We start from the raw sequence: 15,631 nt of genomic DNA, 5'->3' as shown, positions 1-15,631 counted from the left end.
GTTTGGAGATGTACGTAGGAAGCTGCTTTCTAGAAAGTCAGACTCTGCAACTAGCAATGGACCTCTGGCATTCAAGACTGAGGTCTTCCCTTAGGATGTCACTTCTCAGAATTCATTAGTTACACTCACACGGACTTATGCACACACAAGTAGTTAGCTTCTCTTACAGGTGGAAAAGCGGGATCACAGCTAAATGTGAAGAAAACAAAAATCATTATTAGAAAAGCATTATATAATTTTAGTGTGAATTGTGAAGACTTTGAAGTTCTGAAAAATTTTACCCATCTCAGTTCAGTCATCGGTCCAAATGGAGAATGCAGGCACGAAATCAGAAGATAGATGACTGAGATGCAGGAAGAGCTAGAAAAGATCATCAAGTACACGACATTGAGGAGCACGGCCAGAATCACACACACCATGGTATGAAATATCAACAACCTCCGATATGCAGATGATACCACTCTGATGGTAGAAAGTGAGAAGGAATTAAAGAACCTCTTAATGAGGTTGAAAGAGGAGAGCACAAAAAATGGTCTGAAGCGCAACATTAAAAAAAAAAAAACTAAGACCATGGCCACTGGTCCCATCACCTCCTGGCAAATGGAAGGGGAAGACATGGAGGCAGTGACAGATTTTGCCTCCTTAGGCTCCCTGATCACTGCAGGTGGGGACAGCAGCCACAAAATTAAAGGACGCCTGCTTTGTGGGAGGAAAGTGATGACAAACCTAGACAGCATCTTAAAAAGCAGAGAAATCACCTTGCTGAAAAATTCCGTATAGTCAAAGCTACAGTATTTCCAGTAGCAATGTATGGAAGTGGGAGCTGGACCATGAAGAAGGCTGACTGCCGAAGAATTGATGCTTTTGAATTTTGGTGCTGGAGGAGACTCTGGAGAGTCCCCTCGACTGCAAAGAAAACAAACCTATCCATTTAGAAGGAAATCAATCTTGAGTGCTCACTGGAAGGACAGATCCTGAAGCTGAGGCTCCAATACTTTGCCCATCTCATGAGAAGAGAAGACTCCCTGGAAAAGACCTTGATGTTGGGAAAGTGTGAGGGCAAGAGGAGAAGGGGACGACAGAGGATGAGATGGATGGACAGGGTCACTGGAGCTACTGACATGAATTTGACCCAACTCCAGGAGGCAGTGGAAGACAGGAGGGCCTGGCATGCTCTGGTCCATGGGGTCACAAAGAGTCAGACATGACTTCATGACTAAACAACAACAACAGCTTACCAAGGTTCATAGATCTTACATTCCAGGTTCCTATGCAACATTTTCTTTGCAGCATTGGGCTTTCCTTTCATTTACAGGCGCGTCCACAGCTGAGCATCCTTTCAGCTTTGGCCCAACCACTTCATTAACTCTGGAGCTACTTGTACTTGTCCTCCAGTCTTCCTCAATAGGATGTTGGATGCCTTCTGACTGGAGGGTCCCATCTTCCAGTGTCATATCTCTTAGCCCCTTGTTTCTGTCCATGGAGTTTTCTTGGCAAAGATACTGGAGTGGCTTGCCCGTTTCTCCTCCAGGTGGATCGTGTTTAGTCAGAACTCTCCACTATGACCTGTCCGTCTTGGGTGTCCCTGCACGGCATAGGCCATAGCTTCTCTGAGTTACTCAAGCCCCTTTGCCACAACAGGGCAGCAATCCGTGAAGGGGCATAGAATCATAGAATCATGGAATTGGCCATTATTGTGTGTCCTGCGCTCTTCAGTGATTAAGAACAGATACTGCTCCTCCCCTGCAGGTCAGTCTTATGACTAACTTACTTTAGAGGAGGTTTAAACTAATAAAACCATTCCATCAAATACCTCCTGTACTTTGAAAACCTTATTAAGATCACTGTTAATTTTTTGCTGCAAAAGACTTAAGTAACTGACCATCACACTACACATTTAAATTCTAAAGAGGTTTATTATAAAATAGAATAGACTTGGCAGCCCTTAATTCTCCCCCCCTCAATTATCCAACTAGCAGTCCTTAATGCAAATATATCTATTTTGTGATCTCCATATAGAATTAGATTTTACTTGAAAATCTTCAAAGTAACCATCTTTTTAACTAGAATGTTTCTTATTCTGTTATCTTGGCATTTGTCTTCATGCCTGCTTGTAGTTACCTTGGTTGTAGTTTGAAGTAAGGTATATATTAAATCTGATTAAACTGCAGGATATGCTTATGATTCCATACCTTGTAATTATCTTCTCTTCTCTTCATTTAAAGACAGCATTGAAGCCAACATAGAGACTGCATCATCTAACGTAGAGTCTGCGAATGAGCAACTTGCTAAAGCCAGTCAGCAGCAAGTAAGTAGATCGTTTAAAAAAAAACATGTATTCTGCATCAATCTATTCAGGTGAACATGCTTTTCAAAGCAACATGGGAATTGAATTTGGCATGGTATCAACATTAGTTGGAAGTGACTTAGATTGCTGGTAAAATGAGAGTTTGCTGTTGCGATGAGCTGTCAAGTCACCTCCAACTTACGACAGCCCTATGAATGGGCAAGAATGTCCTTCCCTTCTCCATCAGCCCTGCTCATCTCTTGCAAATGCAAGCCTGAGACTTCCAGAGGGAGTCAATGTATCTTATATTTAGTCTTCCACTTTTCCTGCTGCTCCCCACCTTTCCCAGCATTATTGTCTTTTCCAGAGAATCCTGCTTTCTCATGAAAAATGAGAAACTTCTCGAAAGTCTCATCATTTTTGACTCCAGAGATTGTTCAGGCTTGATCTGATCTAGGACCCACTGGTTCGTCTTTCTGGCAGTCCAGGGTTTCTGCAAAGCTCTCCACCAGCACCACATTTCAAACAGATCATTTTTCCCCCTCCTGTCAGCTTCCTTTAGCTTTCACACGCAAACAATGTAGATCAGAAATTCAATAATATGGATGATCAGGGTCACATCCTTACACCTGATTCCTTCACTTTTTTAAATTCCTTCATTGCTGTTTTTCTGAATCTCAGCCTTCTTCTGATTTCTTGGCTACAGCCTCCATTTGGATTGATGTTTGAACCACGGGAGACAAAATCTTCAATTGCTTCAATTTTTTCATTGTCAACACTGAAGTTGTGCAGTTCCTTTGTAGTCATGATTTTTGGTCTTCTCAAACTTCAGTTGGCCTCGGAAGTCCTTTCAAGTCATTGCTGCTTTCTGCCACCAAGATGGTGTCATCTGCATGTCTTAAATTATTGATATTCCTTCTACTAATTTTTACAGAATCCAGTCCAGCTTTACAAAGGATTTATTCTGTGCACAGACTTGAACAGTTAAGGTGATAAAATATAATATAATATAATATAATATAATATAATATAATATAATATAATATAATATAATATAATATAATATTATTTATTTATTTATTTATTTATTTATTTATTTATTTATTTATTTATTTATTTATTTATTTATTTATTTATTTATTTATTTATTTGATTTTTATCCCGCCTATCTGGATACACCTTTGCCTATAGGAAACCATTGTCTCTCCATATTCTGTCCTCACAGTAGCTTCTTGTCCACAATACAAGTTATGCATCAGGACAATCAAGTGCAGAGGCATGCCCAGTTCTTTCAGAACAACCCATAATTTCTCACCATCCACCCAGTAAGAGGCTTTGCTGTTGTCTATAAAGTATGGACTGATCTTCTTCTGAAGCTCTTTGGTGTGCTCCAGTAGCCAGAGGATATTTGTGATCTTGAGTGCCTTTCCTTTTCCTGAACCCAGCTTGGACATCTGGCATGTCTCACTCCATATAAGGTAAAAGCCTTTCTTGCAACACTTTGAGCATCACTTTGCTTCCATGGGAAATTAAAGCAATGGTCCTATAGATGCTACTCCATGGCATCTCCTTTCTTGGGGATTGGAATGTATAGTGAGTATTGCCAGTCTGTGGGCAATGTTTTCCACATTTGTTCACACATTCTTGTTAATGGGACCTGAAACTCTTCTTTCTCCTACCATGATTTAAATGCTTTCATTGTTGGAAGCTTGGATGATGGTCATCATTTTGAGATCTGCCCACTGCTAATGAAGCATTAGCTGCTGTGGTCCTTTGAAATGTGGTATTAAAACACATTGTTTAAGGCTCCTGCCTTCTTTTTTCCTCGGCACATCCAAACTAGGCAGGCGGTTGAAAAGACTAGTGTTACTATCGGATGGGACACTGTCAAAGAATAAGGTGCAAACTGCAATCGTTCTAAGGCTGTGTCAAGAATTCAGTTGCACCAAAGTAAGAATGAAGCTGGCATGTGCAATCCTTTGGCCTTGTGGGAAAATAATTCAAAACAAGGAATCTTACTAGAATTCTGGTCAAATTCAGGGGCTGAGACCTCCTTGGGTTTTCCTTGGGGTTGCTAGCACATCATCCTAGCAAATCATAAGAAAGGAGCAGGATCGCCAGCTCTGAGGACTCTGGCTGACGTTTTAAGGAACAGTCTCTCTGGATTTCCACCAGGTTACAGATACCAACGTGAACAGACAGGGCAGGAGGAAAAAGGTTGATTTGTACGTGAGGCAGCTTTAAATAGGGTCCCCTGCATCTGCCCATTCCCTGCTGGCACCAGAGTTCACTGGCTACGTAGAAAAATATATGCTTCTCAGTTGTGCTTCCTTCAGTCCCGTACTTTGCCTGCCCCGGCTCTCTGATATCACAAGGACGCACCTGCTCGCCTTAGGATTGAGCCCTGACATCTGTTAAGGAGCAGGAGGTTGTTTCCGGATATTGTACATGGAAAATCTTGGAATCACAAGGATCCCTGCAGAGTTCTGACAATTTGGTGCCAAAAAAGGTGCTGAAAGGGGGGGAAAGGGCACACAGGCCTCTTGCGGCGATCGCCCACAGCACGGACGAACTGCTCTGTCCCTGTGACGTCACACAGACCTGTGACGTAAAGTGCGCCCAACCCAGTCTTGAGTTCGGGTCTGAAATCACATGGAATGGCATCCTGCTGGCTTGGCTACCTTACCCATACAGATGGCTAGAATTTTGTGTGTATATTAAGGCTTTTGGATGTCAGCGATGTCATAAATGTGGAAATAGTAACAGTTCATTACTTCCCACATGTTGAAGGATTGCAGAGCTTTGCATTCCTGGTAAAATTCCTTTTGTTACACCCTTTTTGTTGTTTAGTCTTTAAGTCGTGTCCGACTCTCCGTGACCCCATGGACCAGAGAGCACGCCAGGCCCTCCTGTCTTCCACTGCCTCCCGGAGTTGTGTCAAATTCATGCTGGTCGCTTCGATGACCCTGTCCAGCCATCTCGTCCTCTGTTGTCCCCTTCTCCTCTTGCCTTCACACTTTCCCAACATCAGGGTCTTTTCCAGGGAGTCTTCTCTTCTCACGAAATGGCCAAAGTATTGGAGCCTCAGCTTCAGGATCTGTCCTTCCAGTCAGCACTCAGGGTTGATTATTTCTGGGAGTTGAAGTCCAATAACATCTGGAGGCCCAAGGTTGGGGACCACTAGTCCAGGGGACTCTCAAGAGTCTCCTCCAGCACCACAATTCAAAAGTATCAATTCTTCAGTGGTCAGCCTTCTTTATGATCCAGCTCTCACTTCCATACATTGCTACTGGATGTTACACCCTAGAAGCACAGAAATCTACAAAGGAGAATAGCTACAAGTTCCCCAGATAGTCCACCCCTTTCTCATTACCTGGCACTTAAAGTCTCATTAACTCACTCTGAGACATGTGCAGGAGAAAAAGTAAAAAAACAAAAACAAAACATATTTCTATACTTACAATTACTGGAAATTTACAGACTTGCCAAGGCTGATTTCTTTACCGCACACATACTTAACAATCAACTGAACCAATCAACGGCAAACATACAACTCCCACCAACCCATGAAAAGAGAAGGGGAAAAGCTGGAGAGGTGGAACTCTTTTTGAATTCAATGGCTGGGAAGAAGGATTGATTAGCCGTGGTCGCATACAGTCACCTCAGGCCAACAAAGTCCAGCCCAGTCATGCTACAGGCATCATGCAAGATTGCAAATAAAACTCCTTCAGAAGTTTTGGTAGCCGGGGTCGAGTGTATTTGTGAAAGAAGCGGCAGTTCTAATCCACGCTAACGAAGTACAAACCACACAGGGCTTCCCTTGCCTTGTTAACGAGGCAGGCAGACTCTGACGTTGTTTGTGTGAGCCGTGTTTGCTGCAATTAAGCTGCCTTGCTTTAATTTCCATTTAGGAATGAATAGAAGCAGGTGCCCCCAATAAAACTTGCAGCCTTGTGTTTATTTTTATTTATTTTTTTCCGGCCGGCTGCGCTTCCTGCATGCAGACGTTTGCCAGTGATTACAGGTATGTGCAGCCCTCTTGGTTTGCAAGGCAGCGTCTGTGCACCTGCGCCTTTTATTTTTACCTTAATGCAAGCCTTTCTGGAAACAGCTGCTTCTCCTGAAGGCAAGAAAAAGGAAAAAGAAAAGAAAAAGGAAGCCCGTTCACCAGCCGCTCAATTGATAAGTGAAGCAAATGAATGTTCCGATTTAACCTTTGCAGGATCTCAGCCGTCATGTTCATTAAAACTCAGGTTGAAAAAGAAATGGGTTTCTTTATTTTGATCTTTTTATTTGCAAACTCTCTCTCTCTCTCTCTCTAAATAATGGATCTGTAATCAAACATTTATGGGGTCAGGGTTGTTTGAGGCTTTCCGATGTCAAACCCACAGACACTTCTAAGCATGAAGGCGCCAGTGCTGCAGGAAAACAACCTCTCCACCTGGGCAGTGGGGCGGTCTGTTCCTGGTCTAATGGGCAGGTGTCTCTTCTACACTTCTCATCCCTGTGTCCTTGTAGGAACAAGTTTTGAGAAAACAAAGTGCAGCTTCCGTGACAACAGAAGTTGACCTTCCAGGATCCAATGCCTTTGGAAATTCTTCCATGCTTTTGTAGAATCCTAGAATAATGGTGTCAAACCTATATGTGGGACAGGAAGCAACAGTTAGAACTGGATATGGAACAACTGATTGGTTCAAAATTGGGAAAGGAGTACGACAAGGCTGTATATTGTCTCCCGGCTTATTTAACTTATATGCAGAATACATCATGCGGAAGGCTGGACTGGAGGAATCCCAAGGCAGAATTAAGATTGCCGGAAGAAATAGCAACAACCTCTGATATGCAGATGATACCACTCTGATGGCAGAAGATGAGGAGGAATTAAAGAACTCCTTAAAGAGGGTGAAAGAGGAGAGTGCAAAAAATGGTCTGAAGCTCAAATTAAAAAAAAAAAACACTAAGATCATGGCCACTGGTCCCATCACCTCCTGGGAAATAGAAGGGGAAGATATGGAGGCAGTGACACATTTTACTTTCTTGGGCTCCATGATCACTGCAGATGGAGAAAGCAGCCATGAAATTAAAAGACGCCTGCTTCTTGGGAGGAAAGCGAAGACAAATCTTGACAGCATCCTAAAAAGCAGAGACATCACCTTGCCAACAAAAGTCCGCATAGTCAAAGCTATGGTTTTTTTCAGTAGCGATATATGGAAGTGAGTGCTAGACCATAAAGAAGGCTGACCGCCAAAGCATTGATGCTTTTGAATTGTGGTGCTGGAGGAGACTCTTGAGAGTCCCCTGGACTGCAAGGAGAACAAACCTATCCACTCTGAAGGAAATCAACCCTGAGTGCTCACTGGAAGGACCGATCCTGAAGCTGAGGCTCCAGTCCTTTGGCCACCTCATGAGAAGAGAAGACTCCTTGGAAAAGACCCTGATGTTGGGAAAGTGTGAAAGCAAGAGGAGGAGGGGATGACAGAGGATGAGATGGTTGGACAGTGTCATCGAAGCGACCAACATGAATCTGACCAAACTCCGGGAGGCAGTGGAAGACAGGAGGGCCTGGCGTGCTCTGGTCCATGGGGTCACAAAGAGTCGGAAACAACTAAACGACTAAACAACTAAACAACTAAATGATTAAACAATGAGAATAACGGAGTCGGAAGGGGGCCTGTAAAGCCATTGAGTCCAATCCCCTGCTCAGTGCAGGAATCCAAATAAAAGCAGATCTGAAAGAGGGTTGTCCAGTTTTCTCCCGAGTGCTTCCAGAGTTGGAGTGCCCACCACCTCCTGACATCATTGGTTCCATCGTCATACTTCTCTAACAGTTAAGAAGTTTTTCCCCCTGGTATTCAGCCTAAATCTGTCCCTTGAGCCCATTATTACGTGTCCTGTACTCTGGGATAATTGAAACCATGTCCTGCCCCTCCTCTGTATGGCAATCTTTTGAAGTCTTTGAAAAGCACTATCCTCTCTCCCCTCAGTCTTCTTTTCTCAAGGCTAAACATGTCCAACTCTTTCAGTCTTTCCTCACAGGGCTTGGTTTCCCAGAGTATAATTGCAATTCTGTTTTGTTTTTGTTTTTTAAATTCCCCCTAACTTTGCATCAGTACAACGCAAATGTGTCTAAACGGAATTGGCAAATTTATCAGTATATGAAAAGGGATGGTGAGTACGTGTGAAATTTTGGAAGGGGTGGTGGTGTCCTTTCTTTTATACCCAACATGGGACTGAACAGGTTAAGTTGGCCGGCGGCCACACAGAGCCTGTTTCAAGCAAATTTCCCCTGTCGTTCTGACATAGTCCCTGGTCCAAGTCAATTAAGAAAGAGATGACAGCAAGATCAGAGGCAGTCAAAACCTAACTAAGCAGCAGAAGCAAACCGTACACAGACACACACACACACACACCCCACGCACCCAAAATCCTCTGTCACCTAGAGGGATGAAATCTCCCAACGATGCCAAACGCTGAGTGTCACATCTGTGGAGCCTACAGCTGTAACCATTTCGAACTGTCAGCCTGTCAGATCTCATCAGCGAAAAGTCCATTGAGTCCAGTGCGCTCAGCCGCCTTGGGTGGGGAAATCCAAAGACTCTCGGGAAGAAAAGCACTTTGGGGAGAGGGGACCATCTCTCTCATCCTCAGGTGGGACCTCTACTTGGAAGGTATGGTGGCCTCCCATTTCATAGCAAACCCCCCCCCCCCCATGTTCCTCTGAAGAATCATCCTTGAATTTGCAAAAACGTCCGTTTCGTCGTCTGTTGAGAAGTCAGCTCCTTGACAGAGTGGGCACACCTTCTGATGTCAGGAGCCGAGAGTTGAACTGAGATGCCCTTTGGTCAAGCTACATCCCGCCTTCCTTACATCCTTCATTACATCCCTCCTGGATTACTACTGTAAGGTGCTCTGTGTGGGATTACCCTTGAAGACTGTTTGAAAATGCAGCAGCCAGATTGCTGACTGGGGGGCCAGTTTTAGATTACATTGGGCACCCTTCAGTCTTGAGAGACTAGCGTAACGTGCTCTTTATGGAGGACTTGAAACAGCATCTAGTGTGGCTGAGAAGGACAATTCAAGAGAGTGACCATCCCTTCCACAATGAAGACAAAGACAATCTGTCCCCTGTCCAGCTCCCTGATTTTGCCACTTCTGGGACTGCCTCTTTGCCTCGGCCTGCTGGACAAGGTTCTCTTCAAATTGGGAGAGGCCGTGATGCACCGCCTGCCTCCAGGCTGAACCCTCAGATGTTTTATGGGGTCTATAACCTGATAGCTTGGACCCAGGCCATTTAGGGCTTTGTAGGTGAAAACCTACAAAGTCTCCAATACTTTGGCCATCTCATGAGAAGACTCCTTGGAAAAGACCCTAATGTTGGGAAAGTGTGAAGGCAAGAGGAGGAGAAGGGGACGACAGAGGACGGGATGGTTGGACAGTGTCATCGAAGCAACCAACATGACTTTGACTCAACTTGGGGGGCAGCAGTGGAAGACAGGAGGGCCTGGTGTGCTCTGGTCCATGGGGTCACGAAGAGTTGGACATGACTTAACGACTGAACAACAACAATAGGTTAAAACTAGCACTTTGAATTTTGCCCAGATAAGCAGCCAGTGGGGCTGCTGTAACCGGTGTGTGTGTGTTTGTGTGTGTGTGTTTGTGTGTGTGTGTTTGTGTGTGTGTGTGTGTGTGTGTGTGTGTGTGTGTGTGTGTGTGTGTGACAAGAGGAGATTACCGTGGATAAAAAGCTTCCTTTTCCTCTTTCAGGGTGTGCACACACGGTGAGATGAAATTGTGGAATAGGAAGGATTAATCACGCAGAGAAGTTAGCAAGACTTGGGGAAGGTGAATTCATGGCGGCTTCTGCAGTCATGGTGTTCATTTACCCACCAGGGCCTGACAAGCATATTTAAACATCCCAGGATATCCAAAAAGGATGCTTTCTTTGCGACATCCTCAGCCCGACTCTTCCATATTCCTCATATAAAAAGATGTTTTATTTCCCCATCCATAAGAAAAGGAGAGAAGAGAGACGCCCAGCCCCCCCATGTGGATTCCCAGTATATAAAATATAATTTAATTTGGAGTAAAAAATTGAATCGCCTCTATGATTGATTGAATAGACTTAATTTGAAATCTAACACATTCAGTATTTGCAGTATTTTTCCCCCACGCTTTTGCATTGTGGAATTGTGTAAACTATATTTATCACTGTAATGCATAACATTTGGAATGCTTATCAGCCAGATCGTACCAAAAAAACAGAAGCAGGAGAACAGAGGGTGATACATATGCTTATATTCTCATGCTCACATTGGCCACAGGCCTCTGTCTTTGCCTGTGTAAAGCTTGGCATCCTTTTTTTTCTCCTGCTGGCAATGTGGGAACGATACTGTGCAGCAATGTCAGGTCATTTCCGGGATTTTGGATCGTAGGTACAGAAGCATCATATCTGGAGGGTTGTGTTTTTTTTGGTTTGTTTTTTTTGAAGAATTGGATTTCTTGGCTTATTGAGTCACATGAGGTTTCCGGAGATTGCTTAACATACGGAAATTCACCACTCACCACCGGATTTGGGCCTTTGGTTTTGGTGGTGCTGCGGGTTAAACAGCAGAAGCCTCTGTGCTGCAGGCTCAGAAGACCTTCAGTCGTAAGATCGAATCCACGCGACGGAGTGAGCTCCCGTTGCTTTGTCCCAGCTCCTGCCAACCTTGCGGTTCGAAAGCATGCAAAATGCAAAAATGCAAGTAGATAAATAGGTACCACCTCGGTGGGAAGGTAAACGGCGTTCCATGTCTAGTCACGCTGGCCATGTGACCACGGAGGAGTGTCTGCGTACAAAACGCTAGCTCTGTAGGTTGGAAACGGAGATGAGCACCACCGCCTAGAGTCGAACATGACTGGACAAATTGTCAAGGGGAACCTTTACCTTTGTAAGGTAGATCACGAACCATTATGCCTTTTGTGTCGCTGGCTCAAGGTGACGCAAAAAGCCCTGTGTGCTACATGTTGACCGGAAAAAGGATTTATTTTAGGCGTGGGCACTGCCCCCACGGGCGGGAGTGCGGCATCAAATCGCGGATCGGCTGTTCAGCCAGGAAATGAATGGGGCAGAACCATCAAACCGGCGGTTCTCCCCCTCCCCTCAATCTCTAATGTATTTGTTTGATTTGGTTGATAAAATTCATCAGTGTCATTCCTTAGCTCGTTTAAGTGGAAGTACTTTGATTCAAACCTGGCTCTCACCTCTCCCTCAAGGGCTTCGCTGACAGCAGTTTGCGGTACCTCCTCTTCTCCTCTGCTCCTGGCCCACGGGTCTCCGTTCCGTCGCCTTTGCGATGGGCGAGGTAGATGCTTTGCAGCCAAAAAAAGAGCCAAGGTTTGAATGATGCGGAGCAATTTGTAAAAGAAATGGAGTGTGTAATTATTCATTATCCTCCAACCCAGAAGTCATATAAATATAGTGCTCTGGCAAACTGTGCTTCCTATCAGGTGAATCTTGCTTCGAGAGGCTATGAACACTCCCCCGTCCTGAACTTCCCTATAAGTGCTTTGGGACTAAGCTGAAATATTCAGTGAAGTATCCTGGATATGTTAGAACTTAACACAATTTTGTTGCAGTTCCTCTCTGGATCTAGTATGTCCTTCCTTCCTTCCTTCCTTCCTTCCTTCCTTCCTTCCTTCCTTCCTTCCTTCCTTCCTTCCTTCCTTCCTTCCTTCCTTCCTTCCTTCCTTCCTTCCTTCCTTCCTTCCTTCCTTTCTTCCTTCCATTATCAGCTCCTTTCTTTCTTTCTATCTTTCTTTTTCCTTCCTTCCTTCCCTCCTTCCTTCCTTCCTTCCTTCCTTCCTTCCTTCCTTCCTTCCTTCCTTCCTTCCTTCCTTCCTTCCTTCCTTCCTTCCTTCCTTCCTTCCTTCCATTATCAGCTCCTTCTTTCTTTTTTGCTTTTTCTTTTTTCTTTTTTCTTTCTTTCTTTCTTTCTTTCTTTCTTTCTTTCTTCCTTCCTTCCTTCCTTCCTTCCTTCCTTCCTTCCTTCCTTCCTTCCTTCCTTCCTTCCTTCTCCCTGTCTATATTGAATCCTTCCTTCCTTCCTTCCTTCCTTCCACCCATCATCAGCTCCTTCCTTCCTTCCTTCCTTCCTTCCTTCCTTCCTTCCTTCCTTCCTTCCTTCCTTCCTTCCTTCCTTCCTTCCTTCCTTCCTTCCATTATCAGCTCCTTCTTTCTTTCTTTCTTTTTTCTTTCTTTCTTTCTTTCTTTCTCTTTCTTTCTTTCTTTCTTTCTTTCTTTCTTTCTTTCTTTCTTTCTTTCTTTCTTTCTTTCTTTCTTTTCCTTCCTTCCTTCCTTCCTTCCTTCCTTTCTTCCTTCCATTATCAGCTCCTTTCTTTCTTTCTATCTTTCTTTTTCCTTCCTTCCTTCCTTCCTTCCTTCCTTCCTTCCTTCCTTCCTTCCCTCCCTCCCTCCCTCCCTCCCTCCTTCCTTCCTTCCTTCCTTCCTTCCTTCCTTCCTTCCTTCCTTCCTTCCTTCCTTCCTTCCTTCCTTCCTTCCTTCCTTCCTTCCTTCCTTCCTTCCTTCCTTCCATGGGCTCCATGAACCAAAGCACTGATGAGATGCAGGAGAGAGAAAAAAACGTCTTAGTGCAGATTTAGGAATTCTGCCAGCCTCTTTTAATACAAGGGGGAAATTATTTCAATAATGTCAAACCTGACCCCGCCGTGGGTTTGGCTGAGGGCTCCTTCCAGAGTTTCGTTTGACAACCGGCATTAACCTCCCTTGAACTAAATTTCGGATAACAACAACTTCAGCGTGGAGCGGGAGAAACCTCTGCTAGCTTTCAGCAGAACCGCCTGCATTGAAGGCTTACTCAGAGAAACATGGCTTCTTACATAATCAGCCGGGCTGCCGTTTCACTGATGTTATAAAGCCTCCAGAGGGGAAACTAGAGAGATCGTTGTGTCTGACCACTCTTTGTGGGCATCTTAAGAGTATTAATCATCATCATTATCATCATCTTAGAACTGCAGAACTGGAAGAGACCCTTTGGACCATTGAGTCCAGTCCTTGTAAGGAGGCACAGTGAGGAATCAAACTCCCAACCTCTGGCTCTGCAGCGAAAACCTAGCCTACTGAGCTATCCATCGTCTTATCTTATATAGTTGGAGTTCTCACCTGAAAGACAGAGAGGGCTAAATAAACTTTGCAAGACAGTGCTAGTTTCTGTGGCTGGATTTACTGAAGTTTGGACCAGAACATTTGGGCGTGAGGGGGAGCTAGGAATGTCATTGGCTTCCAGCTGATCCGTTTTCAGCATTGAGTTCTTAAAAATAATAATAATGTTAAAACTTCAGATCTGAAGGGGATCCATTGGATCATCCAGTCCAGCCCCTGACAAGGAGGAACAGGGGGAATTGAACTCCCTACCTCTGGCTTCATAGCTGGAGACTTAAACCATTGAGTTTTCCTTTCCACCTTTCCTTCTCCTGTTCCCTAAAAGAGTTTTATATTCTATGATGCCATGCCTGAGGATTTTTTGATGTGGGTGTCTTGTGTGCATGTGCACTCATGTATTCATATCCAATTTCTCGACAGGTGTTTAGTTTCCTGAACTGTAATCTAGCTGGAAAGCTCGGTGGTTTAGATCAGCCATTCTCTCTCTCTCTCTCTGTCACTCTCTGTCACTCTCTCACTCTCTCTCTCTCTCTATCTCTCTGTCTCTGTCTCTGTCTCTGTCTCTGTCTCTGTCTCTGTCTCTGTCTCTGTCTCTATCTATCTCTCTATCTCTCTATCTCTCTATCTCTCTATCTCTCTATCTCTCTATCTCTCTATCTCTCTATCTCTCTATCTATCTATCTATCTATCTATCTATCTATCTATCTATCTATCTATCTATCTATCTGCCTGCCTGCCTGCCTGCCTGCCTGCCTGCCTGCCTGCCTGCCTGCCTGCCTGCCTGTCTACCTACCTACCTACCTACCTACCTACCTATCTATCTATCTATCTATCTATCTATCTATCTATCTATCTATCTATCTATCTATCTATCTATCTATCTATCTATCTATCTATCTATCTATCTATCTATCTATCTATCTATCTATCTTTTTTTCTTGTCATAGCCATAAACATAGTATGAAAGAAATATAGGCTGAATCAGGATTGTATAAGTCACCTAATGAACCTTGTAAGGTGGTGTGAGAATAATTGTTTCCAGTCTATGGCCCTCTTCAAATGTGAAAGGGTCCCCCCCCCCAAGGGATAATATGGCCCCTCTGAGAACAGCTGGCTTAGATATCAGGATGAGGAGCCAACGGTTGGGAGTTTGATTCCCCCAGAGGGTCCCTTCCAGTTCTGCAGTTCTAAGATGATCATGATGATCATGATGATGAACATGAACATGATCAAACCAACCTAGCCCTATAGCTTAATCTAGAGAAGAATGACATTCTTACAGTCACATGGCAAATCCGGAGGAGGGCAACAAGGATATTAAAGGTAAAGGTAAAGGTTCCCCTTGACAATTTTTGTCCAGTCGTGTTCGACTCTAGGGGGCGGTGCTCATCCCCATTTCCAAGCCATAGAGCCAGCGTTTATCCGAAGACAATCTTCCGTGGTCACATGGCCAGTGCGACTTAGACACGGAACGCTGTTACCTTCCCACCAAGGTGGTCCCTATTTATCTACTTGCATTTGCATGCTTTTGAACCGCTAGGTTGGCGGGAGCTGGGACAGGCGACGGGCGCTCACTCCATTGCGTGGATTCGATCTTACGACTGCTTGGTCTTCTGACCCTGCAGCACAGGCTTCTGCAGTTTAGCCCACAGCGCCACCACGTCCCATATAACAAGGATATTAGGGAGCTGGAAACCAAGCCCTGGAATAACTGAGCATGTTTAGCCTTGAGAAAAGAAGATTGAGGGGAGATAGGAGAGCACTTGTGAAATCCTTGAAAGGCTCTCAGTACAGAAGAGGGGCAGGATCTGTTCTTGATCATCATCCCAGAGTGCAGGTCAAAATAATAATGAGCTCGTGTTACAGGAAGCCAGATTTGGGTTGAATAACCGGAAAAACATCCTAATTGTTAGAGCAGTACGACAAGGGAACCAGTGACCTCGGAGGGTGGGGGAGTGAGTGCTCCAACACTGGAAGCATTCAAGAGAAATTTAGCCAACCACCTGGCAGATATCCTTTGATTTTTTATTCCTGCCTTGAGCAAGGGGTTGGACTCGATGGCCTTAGAGGCCCCTTTCTATCTCCATGATTCTGTGATTCTTTGCCATGGCTGAGTGTGAACTCCGACCATGGACACTGGGGTCATCACAACTAGGCCGTGCTGGCTTTCCGGGTGCAGAGGG

At 44.5% G+C, this 15,631-nt stretch overlaps 1 protein-coding gene across 7 annotated transcripts in view; it reads left to right on the top strand.

Moving 5' to 3' along the window:
• The window catches only part of TSNARE1 (t-SNARE domain containing 1), a 434,224-nt gene that overhangs the window by 282,554 nt on the left and 136,039 nt on the right, over positions 1–15,631 (top strand). For 4 of the 7 annotated variants that reach the window (XM_078392020.1, XM_072999412.2, XM_072999410.2 and 1 more), the window contains exon 10: positions 2,226–2,308. The exons of 2 other annotated variants lie outside the window; for them this stretch is intronic. In XM_078392020.1, coding sequence (XP_078248146.1) covers positions 2,226–2,308 — 83 coding nt within the window. Of the gene's footprint in view, positions 1–2,225; positions 2,309–10,051; positions 10,329–15,631 lie in introns of those variants that run through there. One more of the 7 variants, XM_072999413.2, reaches the window with a different exon arrangement.

The sequence above is a fragment of the Pogona vitticeps genome, chromosome 4 (genome assembly GCF_051106095.1).
Source record: "Pogona vitticeps strain Pit_001003342236 chromosome 4, PviZW2.1, whole genome shotgun sequence".
In the NCBI taxonomy this organism is placed as follows: Eukaryota; Metazoa; Chordata; class Lepidosauria; order Squamata; family Agamidae; genus Pogona; species Pogona vitticeps.
The sequence above is the reverse complement of the archived record's forward strand: the minus strand, read 5'-3'. Positions and strand labels throughout refer to the sequence as shown.